Here is a 20611-nt window from a genome sequence, read left to right on the forward strand (position 1 = left end):
TATCCTCAGCCAAGGCCCTAAAGGCCGGGCAGCCTGGCACCAACGGGCGTTCGAGCACCTGCAGGCGTCTTCAGCGACCCCTGGGACTCGGTCAGGGGCTCGTGGGCGCCAGAGCAGAACGGGAGAGCGTAGGCTGCAGATGCCTCTGGGACGCCTTCGTGGAACGTTCGCCTGTCGAGACCTTCCCGGCCAGACCTCCAAAAAGCGGTTCCAAACCACAGTGCAGGTGCTACAGGCAGCGCTCGGCGGAGCGGCGGCGGCCACTGCGTGTGCCAGCGCGCGGTCCCGGTTCCCAGATCGCTGTCCCCGGGCGCTCTGGTGCCTGGAGGTCAGCGGTCGGCGGGCAGCGGCAGCTGGCGCGGCGGAGGGCCGGGGGCGCGTGTGTGCGTGTGCTGGGAAGGTGGCCCTCCCCGCAGCCGCCGCAGCGCCAGCGCCTCCCCCACCCCCTGCGCGCACAGCTCGTCCCCGTCCCTGGAGGCGGCCCGAGCCGCCGCTGAGCAGCCTCGCCTTCGCCTCCCGCGTTTCCTGCCGTCCGCCCTCCCCAGGCCCGGCTCCAGGGGCTGCCGCCTAGCAGCTCCCTGCGGGAGAGCGGTTCAGAGCGCGCACGGGGGAGGGCGGAGGCGGCCCGGTGCGGGGCGGCAGCGCTGGAGAGAGGCGCGCGCGGAGACGCCGGCCCCCCTCTCCGCGTTTGCTCGCTTGCTCCCCGCCTCCCGCACTCCGCTCGCTCCCACCCCTTCCCGGCGTGATTGATCCGTCACGGGCGCCGCCGCTGCCGCCGCCGCCGCGGCCGTTCTGAGCGGAGCCAGAACCCGAGCCCGAGACGGAGCCGGGGCCCGGGCCGGCGCCATTGCGCGGGCGCCGCGGGAAGAGCTTGGCGCGGGGCGGCGGGCCGGGCCAGGCCATGCGGGCCGAGTGAGCCGGCGCCCGCAGCCCGCGGCGCGGCATGGCTTCCCCGCGGAGCTCCGGGCCGCCCGGGCCGCCGCCGCCGCCGCCACCGCCGCCCGCGCGCCTGCTGCTGCTACTGCTGCTGCCGCTGCTGCTGCCTCTGGCGCCCGGGGCCTGGGGCTGGGCGCGGGGCGCCCCACGGCCGCCGCCCAGCAGCCCGCCGCTCTCCATCATGGGCCTCATGCCGCTCACCAAGGAGGTGGCCAAGGGCAGCATCGGGCGCGGTGTGCTCCCCGCCGTGGAACTGGCCATCGAGCAGATCCGCAACGAGTCACTCCTGCGCCCGTACTTCCTCGACCTGCGGCTCTATGACACCGAGGTGAGTGTCCGGCTGCCCGTGCCGTCGGGGCTTCGGGGGGCAGTGGGGTGGGTGGTTTGGACAGGGGCAACCTCCGGCCTTTGGTCAGAGCCCCTATTGACCGGCCCGCGTCTGCCGAGGCCACAGAGGTCTGGTGCCCAGTGCTCACCCCCCGCGGTCCTGCTGGGCTTGGCTGGCACAGCTGGTAACATTTGCCGAGCACCCCCTCCTCTGGTCTTATGTGTGTATGTGTGTGTGGGGAGGGGTGGGGGTGGGATGGAAGACTGGGGTCTCTTTTGACCTGAGAAAAAGGAGTGGAGAAGGTGGGGGCTGGACCCCCAAAGGCCTACATTGACTGCCCCTGTCCAGGTCCCGCTCATGGGGCTGCGAGGTGCGGAGTGGGAGGAACAGGCTCATTGACTGCAAACTGGGCCACCCAGGGCCGGAGGGGCCGCGGGCCTGCTCACAGGCCCCCAGGGAAGCCGAGCCGCGCTTTGAGGTCCGGAAGGCTCCGGAACCCAAGGGGCTTGAGCGTGCAACGTGGCTGAGCGCCTGGTGCGCGCCAGCAGCTCTGAGCCCGCACAGCGCGGGCAGGTGTGGGGCCACCGGCTCTGCAGCGCTTCTGCCTGGACGCGCCCGGCGCTGCCTGTGGCCAGAGCGATTTCAAAAGGAGACCCCAGCCTCGGGTTAGTTGCTCAGAAAGTGCCCTGGCAGTTCTCGTCCCGGAAGTGCAGTGGTGTCTGGCCGCGCCGCTGCTGTTGGCCGGGCGGTTGCAGGCAGTTTCTCCCGGCTCAGGCTTGAAGCATCCTACCTAGTAGCCCGAGCACGGACTTGGAGAGCAGTCCTGAGCGGAGCCAGAGAGCCAAGGGCTTTCCATCCCAACACCCCTCCCCACGGCCTCGGTTTGGGTTCTGCCTGAAGCCCCAGAGCGGACCTTCACCGCCAGCCCAGGGCTGGAGCGTGCGGAGCGGGTCTGGAGGAGCGATCGCTGGCCGCGCAAGGTCGGGTTTGCGAGTTTTTCCGGACTGAGCGAGCCCCTGTGCTCCGGCCGCAGCGTTTGAGACGCGGCCTGAAGGGGGCAGTGATTTCCTGTGCAGTACGCTCGGTTGGCGCCTCTTCCACCGCGCGGAGCGGGCCGAGGCGCTGGGCTTGACCCTGGCTTCCTGGGACTCTCCAGGCGCTTCTGCTGGAGTCCAGGTGCAGAACCCTTTTGTGGGGAGGGTCGCGCTACCGCTCTGGTGGTGCAATCTGGGCTTCCCCTCCTCCTTGGTCGGACCCTGTTTATGTCCCCAGAGAAAGAGCAGAATCTAGATTGTATCTTATTCCCTGCCTCCCCGGCTTCACCGGTGAACCAGCTTGCTCCGCGCTGTAAATAAAAGGTGAAGGAACCGGTGGCAGTTGGCAGCGGTGCGCGCAGGCTGCTGCAGGCGGAGAGGCGTCCTCTGCCCCAGAGGATGCAAGCTGGCTGGCTGTGCAGGGCTAACCCGGTGTGAAATCATTTCCGAATGACATTCCTGTCGCCCTCGTCTTTGCCCGAGCATCTCAAGTTCTGTGGGGGTACTTGTCTGGCACACATAAATGGAGAGAGCAATGCAGTTACAGGGAGGTATATCTTCTTGACAGTTTCTCTGTTGCTACCGCACATATTCTTCTGGAGGGGTCACTGCAAAGCCGGTCTTTTGGGGACAAACACATTTTTAGATAGGGCAGCCCTGCTTGCATCATCACCAAGTATTGTCAGCTGCATAATGTTTTCATCATCAGTTTCTTCCCTTTAGAAAGCTGCCCTGAAAGAGATTTCATACTGGCCTGTTTGTGGCAGCAAAGAGATGGGTGCTTCGTTTCAGGGTGTGGGTTGAAGCCTTTACATTTTATTTTTCAAGTGTGTCTTGATGACTTTCTGAGTGAGAGGACCCAAAGTCAAGAGGATGAGGCAGTCAGAAGACTCTTCAATTCGTGGGAATATTTAGAAAACAGTGGGAAGGAAGGCAGAAGATAATTTCAGCTTGTGCAAACAGAGAAGTGTCTCTAGCCTTTTGAAGGGGTCCAGAGTCAGGGCTTTGGGGTAGGTGAAGCCTGGGTTTTAGTGAGAAACTAGTTACTTTCCACCCTGGATGACCTTGAGCTGGGCATTTAATCTCTGTAAGCCTAGGTGGGAATATTATGTGTACTCTGCAGGTGACACGCAGCTTAAGGAAGATAACAAGCCAGGGTAGAAGATGCTCTGGCATGCTGTAAGCACTAAATAAATGTTTCCTGCCTCCCTTCTTCCTCTTCCTCCACCTTTTTTTTTGAGATGGAGTTTTGCTCTTGTTGTCCAGGCTGGAGTGCATTGGCGTGATCTTGGCTCACTGCAACCTCCACCTCCCGGGGTCAAGTGATTCTCCTACCTCGGCCTCCCGTGTAGCTGGGATTACAGGCATGTGCCACCATGCCCACCTAATTTTGTATTTTTAGTAGAGATGGGGTTTCTCCATGTTGGTCAGGCTGGTCTCGAACTCCTGACCTCAGCTGATCTGCCCGCCTCTGCCTCCCAAAGTGCTGGGATTACAGGCATGAGCCACCGTGCCCAGACTCCTTCCTTCATTTTTATTTCCTGTGAATTCACAAGTGGCCTTGTCTTTAAAGTAGAGGTGCTTTCTCCCTGAGCCAGAGTGAAGAAAGGATCAGTCTAGGTAATTTGCAGTAAAATCCAGAGCAATCTAAAGAATGTTTGTGGCCAGTGTTAGAGTGTTTAGGGTCTAGTTTATTCAGATTGACTGTCTTTGTGGACACTGCCTAATTATTTACAGGCTGTGTCACATCGTTTGTAGACTTGAACACAGGGTGGATGAGTGAACAGATTTTGGCTGGATTTGCTGACATTTGCTGTCAATCAGTGGCCTCAATGGCCAGTGACTGTGGGCACCAGTATGGACTTTTATGCATATGGTCTGCAGAGAGATGGAGATTTAGCAAGGAATGGGTTAATCTGGTCACTGGGGACAATCTGTCTCAATAAAGGAGCCTCCTACATCCAGATTGACTCTCTTCTGTAAGTAGAATAGTGGTAGATTTTCAAAACCCCACTCAATGCCATGTGTTTTGGTAAAAATGAAACAGCCAAACAGAATACCTGTCTATCAGAACGTCTGCTTCTCTGGTGTAACACCAAATGGCTTCAGCAAATACTTGTTTATATATTCCAATGAGGATTTGAACAAGCAAGACAACTGAAAATACAGATAAAAGAAAGCATCAGAAACTATGTAGAAACATAGAAGTTACTATACCAAGAACCTGGGCTAAATTTGTTATTGCATTGAGTATTATATTTTAGCTCTGAGCTTCCTGGCAGTCAAGGTAAAAAGGTAAATATACCATATTACTTAATGTTTGATCTAAAAACTCTGAGAGAAAATGCCTTTTTTTTTAATTTGAAAGAGCTGGGGGTCTCATTCTCTTGCCCAAGTGAGACTGCAGTGGTACATCATAGCTCACGGCAGCCTTGAACTCCTGGGTTCAAGTGGTCTTCCTGTCTTCCTGTCTCCATGTGGTTGTTTCTTATTCTTTGGTCGCCACACTAATAAAATAAAATAATAGCCAAGGAATGAGTTAAAGATAATGTTTTTTTCAATTTGATTAACATTCATTGTGGAAAAGCTGAAAATTACAGAGAAGCATAAAGAAAAATAATTGCCCATAATCCATCTACACAAAAATAATAACATCTAATAATTAGCATCATTCCCTTCCAGTTGACATTTTTCACTATTTTATGTATCATACTCCATATGCTCTTTTATGTTTTTTTTCCTTCAGTTAATGTTGTATCCTGGGTTTTCCCCCATGTCCTCAAATCCTCCTTGTAAAGATGATTTTTGGTGGCTGTATACTATTCTGTCCTGTGGGTGTACCATACGTATTTAATCATTCCCCTATTGTTGGACCTATATGTTTTCCCACATGTTACTATCTTATATCATTCAATAATAAACTTAGAGAAAGTTCAGGGAGCCAAGAAGCCCAGTCTAGGGGTGAAACTGTCAGAAAGATCACCCTGATGCCAAGATCTAATGTAGAAATCCCAGCGATTGGTTAGCATGTCGTTTTTCTTGAGTGGCTTTGCCAAAGATCTTTCCCCTTATTCACCATGCTTTAGAAAGGATTTAAAGGACTGTTGAATTGAGGCTGTGCTTCCTAAAAAGGTCTGAGTACAGCTCAGCAGGTGTTTACTGAGCACGTACTGGAGCTGTTGATGCTGCAGAAAAGTGTAAAACATAGCCCTGGGTTTGAGAGAGACAGCTGGCGAATAGAGAACAGGGCAAGAACATATTCATCATTTCTAATGCAAGGTAGAAAATGATAGTGGAGATGGTTGCATAATTCTGTGAATATACTAAAAGCCATGGAATTATACACTTTATATATATATAACATCACCCCTTTAAAGTGTGTAAGATAATTAAATCTCAGTACAGGTTTAACTGTATTAAATCTCAATATAGTTAATTAAATCTCAGTACAATAAAATATAATTTTTTTATTTTATTAAAAAATAAACTTTTTTTATTTTATTAAAAAATAAAAAGATAGGCTGAGTGTGGTGGCTCATGCCTGTAATCCCAGCATTTTGGGGGGGGCTGAGGTGAGAGGATTGCTTGAGGCCAAGGAGTTCAAGACCAGCCTGGGCAACATAGGGAGACCTTGTCTCTACATAAAATAATTAGCCTGACATGGTGATATGCGCCTGTGATCCCAGCTACAAGGGAGGTTGAGGCAGGAGGATTGCTAGAGCCTAGGAGGTAAAGGCTTCAGTGAGCTGTGATTGTGCTGCTGCACTCTAGCCTGGGCAACAGAGCAAGACTCTGTCTCAAAAATAAAACAAAATAAAATTTAAAAATTTTAAAAAGAACGTGAGCAGTTTCAGATTCAGGCTTACATCTTATTTGCAGCTGCACCCCCACTGCCCAGCATGCTGCCTGGCTCTTAGTAAGTGTGTTGTTTAGTATTCTTGTTGCAAATAACAGAAACCCGACTTTAACAGGTTCATATAACTGAAAAAGCCTAAGGTGTGCTATATGCAGGCATGGCCAAATTCAGGGGCTCTAATGATATCTTTAAAAATATCTTCCTCTCTGCCTCTTGGCTTTGATTTCTTCTGTGTTGGCTTCACTCTCAGGCAGCCTCTCCCCATGTGGTGGCACAGATGGCCTCTAGAAGCTGCAGGTTTACACACTTCCAGTTTAGAAACTCCAGTAAGAAGAGTGTTGCTTTCCCAACTGTTTTAGCAAAAGTCTCAAGCTTATATCTCATTGGGTTGAATTGGGTCATGTGTTTATCCACGAACAAATCACATGACCCTGACGAGCCAGGTCTAGAAATTCTGCCCTCCTTTCATTATGAGAGAGGGAGGTGAGGTCAGCTTCACCCAACCACCTGAACGCAGAGTGGGGGAGAGGTGATTCCTCCAAGGAAATCAGAGGCCATTAAGGGTTTGTATGCCAGTGAGTCTGATCACAAATAGCCACAAAGGCAGGCAGCTGGGGAGTGCTAAATTGAAGAAAGAAACAATAGAAGCCAGGGGCATTTAGAGAAAGGGATGATCACATAGGTCCAGAGAGGCCTCCTGGAGAAGGTAAGCCTGGAAGAGTGAATATAAAGTTGACAGAGAGAGGCAGAGGCTCTGGGAAACGGTCATTGGATACCAGGAAGGGTCTCCAAGATCAAAAATGGAAGCAAAAAAGTGTGCAGTGTGTTTGGAGAGCACTGATGTTATGTTTTCACCCAAATGCAGGGTTTGTAGAGGGAAAGGTGCTGGGTGTGGACGGCTTTCAATGCTATGTCAAGAAGGTTTAATCTGGAGGTTTAATATGTCAAGACTTTAATCTGGAGCTGCAAGGAGCCGTGTGATGTCTTTGAGCATGGGTGTGATCCTATCAAGGCTGGTGGGCATGAAGAGGCTGGACCAGAGACAGAATGAGCCTGGAGTCGGAGGGGCTGGGAAATTACTGTAACAGTTGAAGGGAGTGGTGATGGGGCCTGAATGGAGACAGGGAGGCAGGAGGTGGTGTTGTGAAGAACGGGCAGCACTGAGACCCGACAGGGCAGGAGGGGCAACAGAGAGGGAACCAATGTCTGGGGAAGGGGTGTGTGTCATTGGCAGAACAGTCACTGGAATTAGATGCACCGTAGGGGAATAAGGAGAGAGGGTTCCTGCAGGGGTGAGGCCACGTGCTCACCTCACACCTGTCCAATGAGCCCTGGCCCTAGGGTCAGGAGAACTGGGTTTGTATCCTCATTTGGGCACCACTCACCTGCTTGGTGACCTTGGTGAGGTCTGTTTGCCTCGGTTTCTTCATCGATGAAATGGGGCTGATATACCAACTGCCTTATCAGGTGCATAAGGGACAAATGAGATGATCCAGGTGACACCATCCAATCAATGCTCGGTACACTGCGAGTGCTCAGGAAATATTGCTGTTCTGTTGTTCCCATTGTTATTCTTTCCGTACAGTCTGGGGATCGTTGTGCTGACCTCCCAGGACTGTGACAAGGAATAAGTGTAATGGGTGGGGCAGCTCAAAGCCCAGAGTAAATACAGAGCAGTGTGACGGGTCCCTTGTTTTCTGGTGCTGTGTTGCAGAGAAGGCATGCTGGCAGAAGAGGGTGCAGACACTGAGGCCTTTATTCATGTGTGTCTCCCGGCGTGTCTTTCCTTCTGCCTGTGTCATAGCTGTGTTTGTCGCTTTCTCCCCTACTGGCTGGCAGCTCTTGAGGGTGGGGTCAGTCTCATCCCTCAGGGCCTTATGGGGCTTAGCGAGCAGCCTGCATGAGTAAATGGTGAGGCGCTGAACTGGAGGTGCATCTATTCGAGTCTGCTTTCTGAGTTAACACCCCCTGGGATGGTTGGTCTTGTCTCTTCCCCAGGATCTTCCTCCCTCATTTAAGGACTGAGGTGGTGCTACATATCAGGGCCAAGCGAACTGCTGAGCTGTAGCTGCCCTCTGCATGTGCCTAGCATGCAGCACTAACCCCCAAGCTCCCCAATATGAAGGCAATATGAGCACCCCAGAAATTCCTCAGACCTAGCCAGGCATCCACGGACATACCTTCTCTGTCCCCAAATTCCTTTTTAAAGAATGAGTTGGGGTGGTGGGTGGAACTGATACACTAAGGGTCTGTTTAGTGTTTGGTATTGGGCTAAGAATGTTAGCATGCTAACTTTATCTTTAAAGGGACCTTCTTTTTATATTTGGCTTTCCCTCCCTGTGGGCAGAGTAACATCAACTTCTTCATACAGAAATCTGAGATCTCAGCAGGGAAATTAGCAAGCTGGAAGTGCAAAATAACAATGCAACAGGGGTACTAAACAGACAGTATCTAGGATATATGTCTTTGGTTAGTTAGGGTAGATGAGGCTGTGCTGCACTAACAAACAAATCCTGAAATCTCCATTGCTTAACACAGTAAGATTATTCATTGCCCACAGAAAGTCCAGTGTGTGTCAGAGGTCGTCCTGGGTGGCTCTCCTCCACTGGGTGGACACTTGTCATTTGGGGTCCTTCAGGAAGGAAATGCCAAGATAGACTTGTAAGCATAAGAGATCTTGGAAGCCATCCCTGTGAAAGATAAGAAGAGGTAGGGAAATCCTCTGTCCATGATGCTGTTCTGACACCTGTGGAAGGAGAGGCAGAAGGAAGGAGAGTTGGGTAGGAAGAGCTCCAGAGCCAAGATTGCCCATTACAGGACTTTCCTATCAGACACAATGAGCCAGGCTCTAGAATCCCCACCCAACTCAGTGATTGGCTGAGGTCCGCTGTGGGAGATTTTACTCTTAGCTTGAAGGCTGTAGCAGGTCTTAAAGGTGCTGCAGCTGATGATCATTAGCTGATTGCATCTCCTCCTGTAGGTTCTTTCGTCAAAGGAGGGTGGGGCCTACCTGGTTGGCTGCCACAGACACTGCCTGTTTCTTCTACAGTGCCCTACTACTTACTACACCTGGCCCTATTCTAGGCTCTGGGATACAGAGATGGATGAAACACAGATCCTGCCCTTGAGGAGCTCACTGTTCAACAGGTGGTCAAGATAGACAAAAACAATTACACGTGGCATAGCCCAGCCACAGGAGGGGTTAGCAGAGGATGTGGGGGAAGGGAAGGCATTCCTCTTCTCCAGGCACCTGGTTGGTTATCCTCCATGTTGTTGGGGAGTAAAATGTAAGTGATTTCTTATCTCTAATGTTTTTTGTTACTTATTTTGGTTTTAGGAAGGTGAGGAAATTAAATGGCATGGTTTGCCCAGTGAGCAGCTGCATTCTATCTATTACTTTCTTTTCTTCTTCTTCTCTAGCGTTATGTAACAGTGCACAGTGAGGCTGGTGAAATGCCTTCCTGTCTGTACCTGGCTTTCCAGGGACACACAGAGGAGCCAGGCTGAAACCGTGGGTGTGTGAGCCCCAGACAGGGTCAGCAGCGGGGTTTGGTACTGGGTTAGTTGCTGAGACCACAGGGAAGTCTTTGCTGTTCTCTGTGAATTGCAGCACTAATCGAGGATCCCTGCTCCACTGTTAGCACCAAAAGGGCAGGCACTGGGTGTGTCTGGCTCCTCTGTGGTCGCCTTAGGCACTATCTCAGGGCCAGGCACAGAGCAGGAGCTCAATAAATATTTATCGAACAAATAGATCTAAAAGCCTGGATTCCAGCTCTCCAGTTCTAAAAGGATTAATGGGCAGAGTTTTAACAAATGGAGGAAGTGCTTTGTATGCCAAGCCGTGTGGGGGTGAGCTTTCTGCTTGCTCTTTATTCATTCTTTCGGGTTCTTATTTAGTGCTTTTGGGGGCTGTGTAGTTGTGGTGTAAAAAGGGGAAAGGGTGCTTGGATGTTCCAATAGAAGATTTTGTGATGTCATTCTCTTCTCCTCTGACAAATACATGCAGCATCCTCCAAGGTACATCAAAACCTAGGAAATAAATACTTTCCAGCTTCTGAGAAGCATTATGGTTTTAGGAGGTCAGTTTATTGGAGCAGTACACTAACCAGTGGACGGAGGACTTAGGAAACATGTTCTGATATCTTACTCTCGCCTCCAGAGAGCATGAGAGCCAAAGGAGGCTAGACTGGGCTCTGGTCCTAGTAGAAATTGTGGGAATGAAGCCAGTTCATCAGCCTTGGTGAGTCAGGTGGTCCAGTGCAGATCTGGGTATAGTGAGAAAATATATTCCCTGGAATCCCCTAATAGCAAGGCTTCTTCCAGGCTCCCTGCTCCTGGGCCAGAAGCTTCTGCTCTTTATTCTTCTATGGTGGCCAGGATGACTCAGGAACTGGGTATGTTCAGCTTGAAAGGGACCGTCTCCCTGATGGTGACAGAATAGGTCTGGACCCCAAACTAAATAACCAAGTTTGTTAGAATTGTGAGTAAAGGCCGGGCGCAGTGGCTCATGCCTGTAATCCCAGCACTTTGGGAGGCCGAGGCGTGTGAATCACGAGGTTAGGAGTTCGAGACCAGCCTGACCAACATGAGAAATCCCGTCTCTACTAAAAATACAAAAATTAGCCGGGTGTGGTGGCGCGCACCTGTAATCCCAGCTATTCAGGAGGTTAAGGCAGGAAAATCACTTGAACCTGGGAGGTGGAGGTTGCAGTGAGCCGAGATCATACCACTGCTCTCCAGCCTGGGTGACAGAGTGAGACTCTGTCTCAAAATAATAATAGTAATGAAAAATAAAAACAAAGAATTGTGAGTAAAGTAAGAGTACATTGGTTATGAGCTGGGGTTTAAGAGTCTGAAAATTCTTGGCTGTGTGAATGAACATTGAACACTTTTTTGGGCTGATCGGGGCATTCTTTTGCCAATTTTCTACTTTTCTGATTTTTTTAGAGTAGTCTACATTGCTGGAAGGATGAAGTGTCATTGTCATCTAGAAAATTAGTGGTAGATCCAAAGTGTTGAGTGAGTGGACTCATCTGTCTTCATCAATGCCCATGTTCCACAGCTGCTGGCAGAAGCAGACCCCCTTCTCCTGCCATTTGGCAAGGACATCATCAGTCACTGTTCAGATAAAATCTAGCCAAAGAAGGACTTTGTGGAGTGATGCATTATTGCTACTCTCATGGTGCGGGGTCAGGAGGTGGCACAGAGAAAAATGATATTTTCATGCTCTTCTTATGATCCACTTGACTTTGTTCAGAGAAAACTGATTTTGAAAGCAATGGCCATACTTACAATAATCATCACTATATTATCCAAATCGTCTTGTTTCTAGAACTACCATTCACTGAAGCCTTTCTGAAAAATGCCCAGAATTGTTTCAGGGATGTAACTGGCTGATGGGGACCCACATGCTCACTCTGGGGCAGATGACCAGAGCCTGTGCGAATGCCCCCACTGAGTTCAGCTGAAAGAGTGCCTTGGCTTTGATGGGAGAGTTGGCTTGGTTGTCACTCCACAAAGCATCCTCTGGAGCCCAAATAACCTTCAGAGGTCCTTCCTGGACTCTAGGAATTCTAGAAACTTTGGGAAGCCTGTGGAGAGCTTCTAAATCTCATGGTCATAAACAAAGGAAAAGGAAACGGGAACATTTAGTTGCAGGTAGGTAGATGAAGAAAAAGAAACTAGAACAACAGTAGCTCACCTTTATCCAGTGCTTACTATATGTTAGCACCTATGTCAGTGCTTTGCAGCATTCATTCATTTAGTCTTCACTACAGTCCTATGAGGTCCTTACTCTTATTGTCCGCATTTTACAGATGAGGCTTAGAGAGCTTATGTGACTTATTTAACATCACAACAACCAGGTGTGGAGCTGAGATTTGAATCTGGGTGGTCTGACTTTGATCTCTGTAGCTTACGCTCTGAGTAAACCAACATCTTCGTATAGTTATTTTCCTCCCATAAAAGCAAGCGGCAAGTTTTTTTCCTCCAATAAAAGCAAGCGGCAATGGCTTTTTTTTTTTTTTTGCTTGCAAATTTCACCCCCAACTGCTTGCCTCTCTCTGGGATTCAACCCCACCCTCTCCCATTTCTCTGTCCACCCACTCAGTCATACACAGCCAACCCTGCACTCTCTACTCACTTTAAGTGTGTCTGTCTACACACCTGACTCACACAGATCTGCTCTCTATCCCCTGGCACCTGGAGAACTTGTCGCTTCCAGAACTTGTCACCTTCCGTTGTGTTTACTCAGGGTGGCAGTGTTTATGTCTGGGTGTGTCTCCTGATAGACTCGGATCATCTCAAGGGTAATAGTGGTGCTTCTTTTATGAATTTAGGGTATACTTGCTAAGCACCTACTTGGTGCCAGGCTCTGGGTTTGTTACACAGCATATGGAGATAACTCCAAAATAGCTGTGCTTTCAAAGGCACATGGGGGAGGAGGCCCAGGGATCATTACCATGAAGCATGAGGAGTGTGATGGTGTGGGTGGGCACCCCCGGGTAGAGAAGACAGTTAAGACCACTGACCCAGCAATCCAGTCCAGCGGCCTCCCAGCTTGATACCATGCAGGGACTCACCATTGTTCTTGGGATGGGAACACAGCTTCTCCCACGGCCTTGCAGGCCCTCTGCAGTCTGCCCTGCCCACTCCCAGCATTGCTGCTGAGCACTCTCCCTCTCTTCCTTAGGCCCAGTCACATGGTCCTTTCTGTGTCTTGGGTGAGTGTGCTCCTTCCTGCACAGGACCTTTGCATGAGCTGTTACTGTGGCCTGGAATGCTCTTGCCACCTTTCTTCATTCTTTAAATCCTAGATCAGGTGTGCATTCTCTGTCCTCCCCGATTAGGCAAAATCACCTATCATGTTTTCTCTAAGAACCATGAACTTTCCCTTCCAGTGCTTATCATAGCCACAAGTTAACTTTTGTTGGATTAGTTGATCCCTATTGGTCTCCCTCCTGCTCCACAAGGGGACTGTGAACCCCATGAGTGCAAGAACTGGTTTGTTTTGGCTCACCGTAACGTCCAGCACACTTTCTAGCACATAGTAGGTGCTCAGTAACTATTTGGAGACTGAGTGACGGCTGGAGGATTCTGAGGCCAATCTTGACGTTTATAAACGGCATGCTAGTTTTTTTTTCAGTGCCTGTGGGGTGTGGGGGAGACAGCTGGATGCTGTAGAAAGACATTGCGCATCAGTCAGCCTGTGTGTGCATGCTGACACTGCCTGTCCCCTGAGCCCCAGTGTCCTTGACCATAAGACGGGATGGTACTCTCTTAGAGAGTTATTTTGAGGGTTGACTTGGAGCATTCATGTCAAACACTGAGCACAGAGATCCACACTGAGTAGATTTTATACTAAGTTTTACTGTTATTATTTATTATAATGCATATGAAAATGGGAAATGCTATGTAGTTGCATAAAAACTGGTTCTTATTTCAGTGGGGGATTGTGCGTTTGAGGCCAATGAAGAAGTTGTGGTCTGTGTCTGAGTTTCATTGAATGGGGTTTTTAAGTTAGGGGGTGTTTTTAAGCCCCATCCATTTCTGGAAGGATTTGAGGTGCACCGAGAGCTCAGTGGTGAAGCCTCCACTGGCCCTTGGGGCTGGTGTCCCCAGTGAAGTCTTTATAACTCTGCTTTATAATCACTACTTGTTATTGTCCACTGCCCCACCAGGCTACGAGCTGGGCCAGCCCATGAGGACAGGCACAGCATCTGTTTGGTGTCTGCTGTGCCCCAAAGCCCAGGACAGAGCCTGCAGGTACTCCAGAATATATGTGAGTGAATGAAGGTCTCTGTGTCTGGAGCACCCAGCACGGCCCCTGGCACATTGCAAATGCATTTCGCGTGAGTGGTGCTAAACACAAGGTAAAATAGAACGATTTTGGATAAAAATCACAACTGGGCCCCTAAGTGGAACAGAGAGAGATGATGTTATCAGGCATCTGGTGAGGAATGGATTGTTCCAGTTGAACACTGGATTTGAAGGCAGGACAGAGATGCTCTGATGTTCCTGTGTGATGAGGACACATTTCCTTTTAGGATCCAGAGACAAATCTTTTAGGTTAGAGGTAGGGCGGTTCAGTGGAAAGAGCTCTGGATTCTCCATGGGTGACCCAATGTTGACACTCTTTAATGGATGACCTTGAGCTCATCATTTAACTTCTCTGCACCTTAGTTTTATCACCTATAAAATGAGAATAGTAAGGTCTGCTCTGCTTTTTCATAGAGTTATTGTAGAGATCGGAGAAAGAGAGAGAGAGAGGAAGGGAGAGATATAAGAATATGGAAGGGCTTTAGGAAGCTGTAAAGTGGTGCAGATATAAAATATGCCTGAAACTAAACACAAAGAGTAATCAATTCTGGGTCATTCTCTCAAGACCGTTGGATACTTCCAATGACAACTTTATAGAAGACACAGTGATGCCATTCATGTGAGTGATTCATTTAACCCCCTAATAAAGGAGGACACAGTATTAGATTATAACACTCTGAAAGCAGTTCTTCAGGGGACCGAGGTTTTGTGACCTAGCAGGCTGTCTTACTGAAGAATCTAGAACAAGAGGTAGTTAACATGTTTCCTTTCAACTGTTAAATGCCTTCAAAAGCCAGTCATCTGTTTTTGGCAGGCCATCCACCACCAGGGTATTGATCAGGGGTCTCAGGGCAGAAACTTGGGGGCATGAAGGTTAGTGAGGGCTGTCTTCTGTAAGCATCAATTTGGGATCCTGGCCATCAGTGGGGGCCTAGACCTCAAATCATTGGGGGTTGCTAGTTGGGTGGCTGGGGGAGAGACTAGCCCACCAGCTTAAAATATGAAATACCCAGACTGGGCCAGTCCACTACAGCCCAGGCGTGGGCGGCTGGAATGCCAGTGTGCTGGGCTGTTTTCATTTTCTCCAGAAAGAGCTTTGACTTCTCCAAGCAGATGTACAAGTATTTGGTGGAGATCTCAGGGTTCTGGGCCAGGCAGTGTGGAAATGTTGAGTCTGGCTTGAGAGTTTGGGGGCAACAGTTGCTAGCTGGCTACCTCCTCCTCAAAAGGAGAGCAGCCAGGCGCCTGTGGACACTGGGTTTTTAACCATCAGATTGGCTTTGACCTGGCTGCTCAGAATTCTCTGCGTGCTGTGGCCTAGAAGGCCCTAATTCCAACTTTGTGTCTACAATGGAGAAAACAAAATGACAGGGACAGGTCCTTATTGAATCCCTACTATGCGCTGGGCACTGATGTGGTTGCTTTCATATGTGCACCTGGCTAGTGGCAAGGTGTAGTAGAAAGAGCTTAGAACTTGTGAGCTGGAGAAGCCCAGGGTCAGCTCTGAGCTCTGGTCTGGCTCTGTATTCAGATGACATTCTAAAGCCCCGCCCCTTAGGAAGCTTTAAAGTCACTGAGGATCAATGGCCACTTTGTCTAAGGAACAGGGGGGTCCTCTGGGAGGGAAAGGAATAAAGGTGACTCCCGGCCTCTGGAGTTGAAATTGTTAGGATGTAGTGGGGCCTGCTGGACGGAAAGGCAGAATGATCTGCAAGGGAGACCTTGCTTTGAGTGGGGGCCAGAGCACGGGCTGCTGAGGGCAAGGCTAGTTTAGAGATATAGCTGATACTGGAGCCCCCTGCTACCACCTGATATCATGGAGGGGCCCGGGGATGGCATCTGTGTGGATCAGTGCACGTGGAAAGTGCTCAGTGCCTGGGACTGAAACCTTCAGTTTCTGTTTTGGCCCTCAGTGGGTGGCCCTGGAGAAAGAGGCCTGTGTCCCAAGATTGGCCTCCTCAGGGGTCAGAGCCTCATCCTGGTTTCAGAGGAGACCTCAGGCTTCTGAAGAGGCTATGGCAGCAAGGCAGAGCTGAAGGGAGCCAATGGTGGCAGCCAGGCCTGGCTTAGAGGCTGGGATTGAGGAACCTCGAGGTGTCCGGGTGAGGAAGACTCGCTGATCTATCAACATAGGCCACGCCGGGGGTCGAGGGAGAACTGGGCCAAGTGTTGCTGAGAGACAGCCCAGACTGCCCTACCCCCATCTCTTCTTTGAGCATTCCAAGGAATATGTCATTTGTATCGACCTGGTAAAGTCTGAAGGGCGGCTGATGTCTCATTTAGTTCTTATAAAATGGTTCTTCTGTTACTAGGGTGTTACTGAATGATGCATTTGGAAGAAATAGTCAACTCTAGCACTGCACAGCATTTATAATTCTCATTGTTTAATTGTTGGTATTATTTTAACAATTAAACAACAAGAGAAGAATTCTTCTCCTTAGTCCCAATCGTACCTGGGGAAACTGCAGCTCTGCATTGTAAGCTGGGGTGAGGCAGCGAGTCTAAGTCAGCCTGACTCTGAGCCCAGTGCCCTTGGGCTCACAAGGCATGCTACAGTCCAGCCAGATGGGGTCTGTGGTCCTGCTCTCTTGTTTGGGGTCCCAGGATCCAGCCAGACTTCTGGGAGTCACCTATCATGGCTGTTCCCGAAGGGCTTTGGGCCAAGCCCTGGAGAGAGTGGAAGGTTATAGATGGTGAGCTGTATGTGTAGACACTGTTGGCTTCATGGACGAGAATGCACTTTCTATTTCATCCTCCTAAGCACCTCCAGAAAGACTCTAAAGGTGGCCCAGGGAGGCGCTCAGACTGGCTGGATGTTGGGTGGACTCATATCCACACTTCAGGCCACCACAGCTTGCCACACGGGGGAGGTGACCTCATGCTGGACTCTGAGTTCCATTCAGGAGCAAGCTCAGAGCACCTGCCTCCTGCCAGGATCCGAACTTGACTCGGGTGTGACCTCTGCCCTTAGGGAGCTCACAGGACAATGTAGGCCACTCACATGCAAGCAAGTGACTCTGGTAAGAGCACTTACTAGCTGTGTTAGTTCTGGGCAAGCCACTTTATCTCCCTGTGCCTCACTGTTCTTCTCTGTACAATGGGGTAATAATAATAGTACCTGCTTCATAGGACGGCTACCAACACTGATAGTTATCAGTGACTGTTGAAGACTTCAACCACCGCCTGACACATAGTAAGCGCCACAATAGTGTCAAATACAAAAATGCTCTGAGGAGGATTTGAAGGTCCTGTTAGCAGAGGCTCCGGTCAGAACTCCAGCAGCACAAAGAGGAGGTGGTGAATTGAGTTCTCACAGGGGGGAACCTGGAAGGGCCTTTCCCCGCAAGCGACCTTTGAGCTGGCCTTGAAGGACAGGAGGTAGAAGATGTGGGAAGAGCCCTGTGGTAGGAGGGAATTGTGTGAGCAAAGCTTGGAAGGTAGGACTTTGAGGGGACAGTGCTGAGCCATTCAGATGTGGCCAGCACCTAGGTGACTGACCGCAAGAGACACCGTGGACAGAGAGCTGGAAGGCCTGGGAAACAGTCACCTTTGGGCCCGCAGTGTCTGAAAGCACATTTTTTAATCAATCAGCGCTCGCCGAGGGCCTCCGCAAGGTCCTGGCTTCTAGCCTTGCTGTCAGAAAAGAGTTTCCTGTTGGCCAAAGCTGGAGAACACACCCCCAGTCACCTGAGAGCTGGGCAAGGTCACCTCCAGGGACACTGCAAAGACTAGGGCACAGGGGAAGAAAGGTGGATTAGGCTGACTTGGAGTTAAACCCTGGCTTTGTCACTTCCTGGGGTTGACAAGCCCTGTAACTTATCGAGCCTGTCATTCCCCTGGTGCAACAGGGAGATGAGTTTACCTGCCTTGCAGGGTTTGTCCGTGAGGCTAGGGTGAGAGTATGTATTCCCAAACACCCCAGCTGGAGCTAGGCACTCCGCGGATGCCTGATAACACTGAATGGGAATGGGACCCATCCTTGTTTGACATCACTTAGATTTGGGAATGTGTCTGCCCTGAGATCATTCTAATTTTAACAATCGAAAAATGACTCAGGGTCTTGAAGAAGGCCCATGAGGGATTTTTAAAGCTTACTCTAAGTTGGGTCTGTAGGTGGACATAGTAGATGCAATCAGCTTTACGTTTCTCTTAATGGCGTTCTTGATGAAGGGAAGCAGTGAGTAGCAGTGATCTGTGCTGGTATAACTGTCGTGGAACTCAGCAGCGAGAGGCCAGGTTGGCAGGCCTGGCTGTGCAGTCACAGTGCAGAAGACTGGTGCTGACTTCCCCAGGCTGTCCCTCGGGCTGAAGGGCGGCCAGTCTGGGTGCAGAGGAAGTTGTCCTTTTGAGGCAGGTGCACACACAGTGTTGGTCCCTAAGACCTGTCTCTGTTGGAGTGTGGCAGGATATCTGGCCTGGGTTGGGTTTCTCCTTTATTCCCTGATGGGCTATGTCCTGGGTTTGGACAGCAGCGCTCCGGGGGCCACTGTCATTCTGGATTCTAGGGATTAATCAGCCCCTCTTGAGAGGATCACTGTCTTGGTTCCCAGCTGGGATGCAGAATGGCTTTCCTTCTGAGACCTGCCAGGTTCCAGCGCTTGCTACCAAACAGGACTTCCTCTTTGGGCAGAGAAGGGTGGGCTATTCCTTCTCTACACATTTGGATGGAAGAGATTCTGAATAGAGCAATACAGTGGTTTTCTCACAACCACTGATAAAGAAGCTGATGTATAAAGATGAAATTGGATTTTTACCAAAAATAAATCAGTTTTAGGTGTTTAGCAAAACAGCTGTAATGGCTTTGTGGGAGTCCAAGGCAAAGGAAGGATGTGTTCAGAATACAGGTTTGGATCTTGGAAGACTTGGTCCTGGTTCCTGAAATTTGGGTTCTCTGAGACTCCGTTTCTTCACCTGTAAAATAGGGCAAGGCACCTGCTCCAACCTCTCTCAGGGTGATTTTATGCTTAAATTAGATAATGACACTGGAAAGTCTTTGACTAAAGTCAAGAAAGGCATATCTGGGATTGCTGAGTGTTTCCATGAGAGCCCTGCTGTGATAGGTGTCTGAACGTGTGAAGGAGGAAATCATGGAAGCTGCAGAAGAAGCAGTGTTGCAACGATAATGGGGACAAAAGTAGGTCTCATTTCAGTTTTAGGAGGAAATGGGGCAGTAGATGGAAAGATTGAGCTATCTATTTTTGTTTTTAAGTCACTTTGCAGGAAGAAAATGGACAGTTGGATTCTTTCATTCTCTATAGTCAGAAGTCAGAAGTCAGAATGTCAGAGTAGATTTAAGGCCCACCTGAACAAACAAACAATTGAAAAGAGTTTCTTGTGTGGTTTGGATGTGTATAAGAAGCCAATTTAAAAGCGTTCAGATCTTTGTATGGTATATGTAATGATAACTGACATAATAGTGTTAGGAAGAGCATAACCGTGCCATAAACCGTATCATTTTGACTCTTTTGAAGAAAAGCTGGGCAAAGATGTCGGGGATAGAGGACGATCCTGACTCTTTTACTAGCTGCAAAAGCTGCTTTCTGCAGTCCAGCTCCTCTTGTTTGGAGCTATACAAGATCCTTCAGAAACCTGGAATGTGGGAACCCTGGCTTATTGTCTACATGCACTAGGCACAGGCATGAGCTTGTCTAAGCGAAAATGCAGCATATCCTGCTATTAGCACCGTTAGCATCGTCAAGGTGAACACATTTCCCAGTCTTAGCCTCTTCTAAGGACTTTATAAGTAGTAAATCACCTACTTCTCACCAAGGCCCTATGAGGTAAGCATTCTTATTGCCCCCATTTTTCAGATGAGAAAACTGAGGCACAGAGAGGTTCAATAACCTGCCTAAAGTGATATGTCTTATAAGCTGGAATTCAAACTGAGGCAGTCTGGTTCCAGGGCCCACATCCCTAAACGTTATGCACTACTGTCTTGTGTCTGGCGTTCAAAGGGACCTCAAGAAATCAACTGATACAGTTGCCTACCTTTCCACAGATAATCTGATTGTTATCTCCATTTTACACATGAGAAAACTGAGGCCCAGAGAAGGAGAGAGGCTTGACTTGCTAAAGCCACACAATAGGATGACATAGGGCTAAGACTAGAACCGGAGTCTTCATGATAGTGGTGACCTCCTTCAGAAGTTTGCCCTTGCCTTTGGCTTATCTGTCCTGAACATGCTTTCCCTTTCTAAGACAGCGAGGGCAACACCAACATCTGGCTCAGATCGGGCTCTTCTCATCTCCATCACGCTTTACACTCTCCCTTTCTAGAACCAGCAGGTGCTCCTCGTGTTGCCTGGCTCACCTGGCCAGGACCCTTCCCTGGAACGCCCCTCCCAGCTGTCCACAGAGGCCTGCACAAGTGTGATATGGAGGTTGGTGGGAACTCTAACCAGCTGTGATTCCAACGTGGATGCTCAGAGGGTGGTTTGAACAATTAAGAGAGGAAGTGATGATCACTGGGGTCACCGTGGGTTCATTTAGAGCAAGGCCTGCAGGACTGACCACCGTTTCTTTGTTGAGAAAATTACTAGACTGATTAGATCAGGGAGTTGGGTCCTAACACATGTGAATTCCATGAAGATATTTGACAAAACTAATGATTTTTCAATGAGATAAAGATGGTCTATTTAG

At 49.7% G+C, this 20611-nt stretch overlaps 1 protein-coding gene across 1 annotated transcript in view; it reads left to right on the top strand.

Moving 5' to 3' along the window:
• The first annotated feature begins 456 nt into the window (after positions 1 to 456).
• Positions 457 to 20611, top strand: part of GABBR2 (gamma-aminobutyric acid type B receptor subunit 2) — a 416683-nt gene continuing 396528 nt past the window's right edge. Inside the window, exon 1 of the mRNA XM_015117226.3 lies at positions 457 to 1264. Within this exon, the coding sequence (XP_014972712.3) occupies positions 944 to 1264 (321 nt within the window). The 5' untranslated portion in view covers positions 457 to 943. The remainder of the gene's footprint in view (positions 1265 to 20611) is intronic.

The sequence above is a fragment of the Macaca mulatta genome, chromosome 15 (genome assembly GCF_049350105.2).
Source record: "Macaca mulatta isolate MMU2019108-1 chromosome 15, T2T-MMU8v2.0, whole genome shotgun sequence".
In the NCBI taxonomy this organism is placed as follows: domain Eukaryota; kingdom Metazoa; phylum Chordata; class Mammalia; order Primates; family Cercopithecidae; genus Macaca; species Macaca mulatta.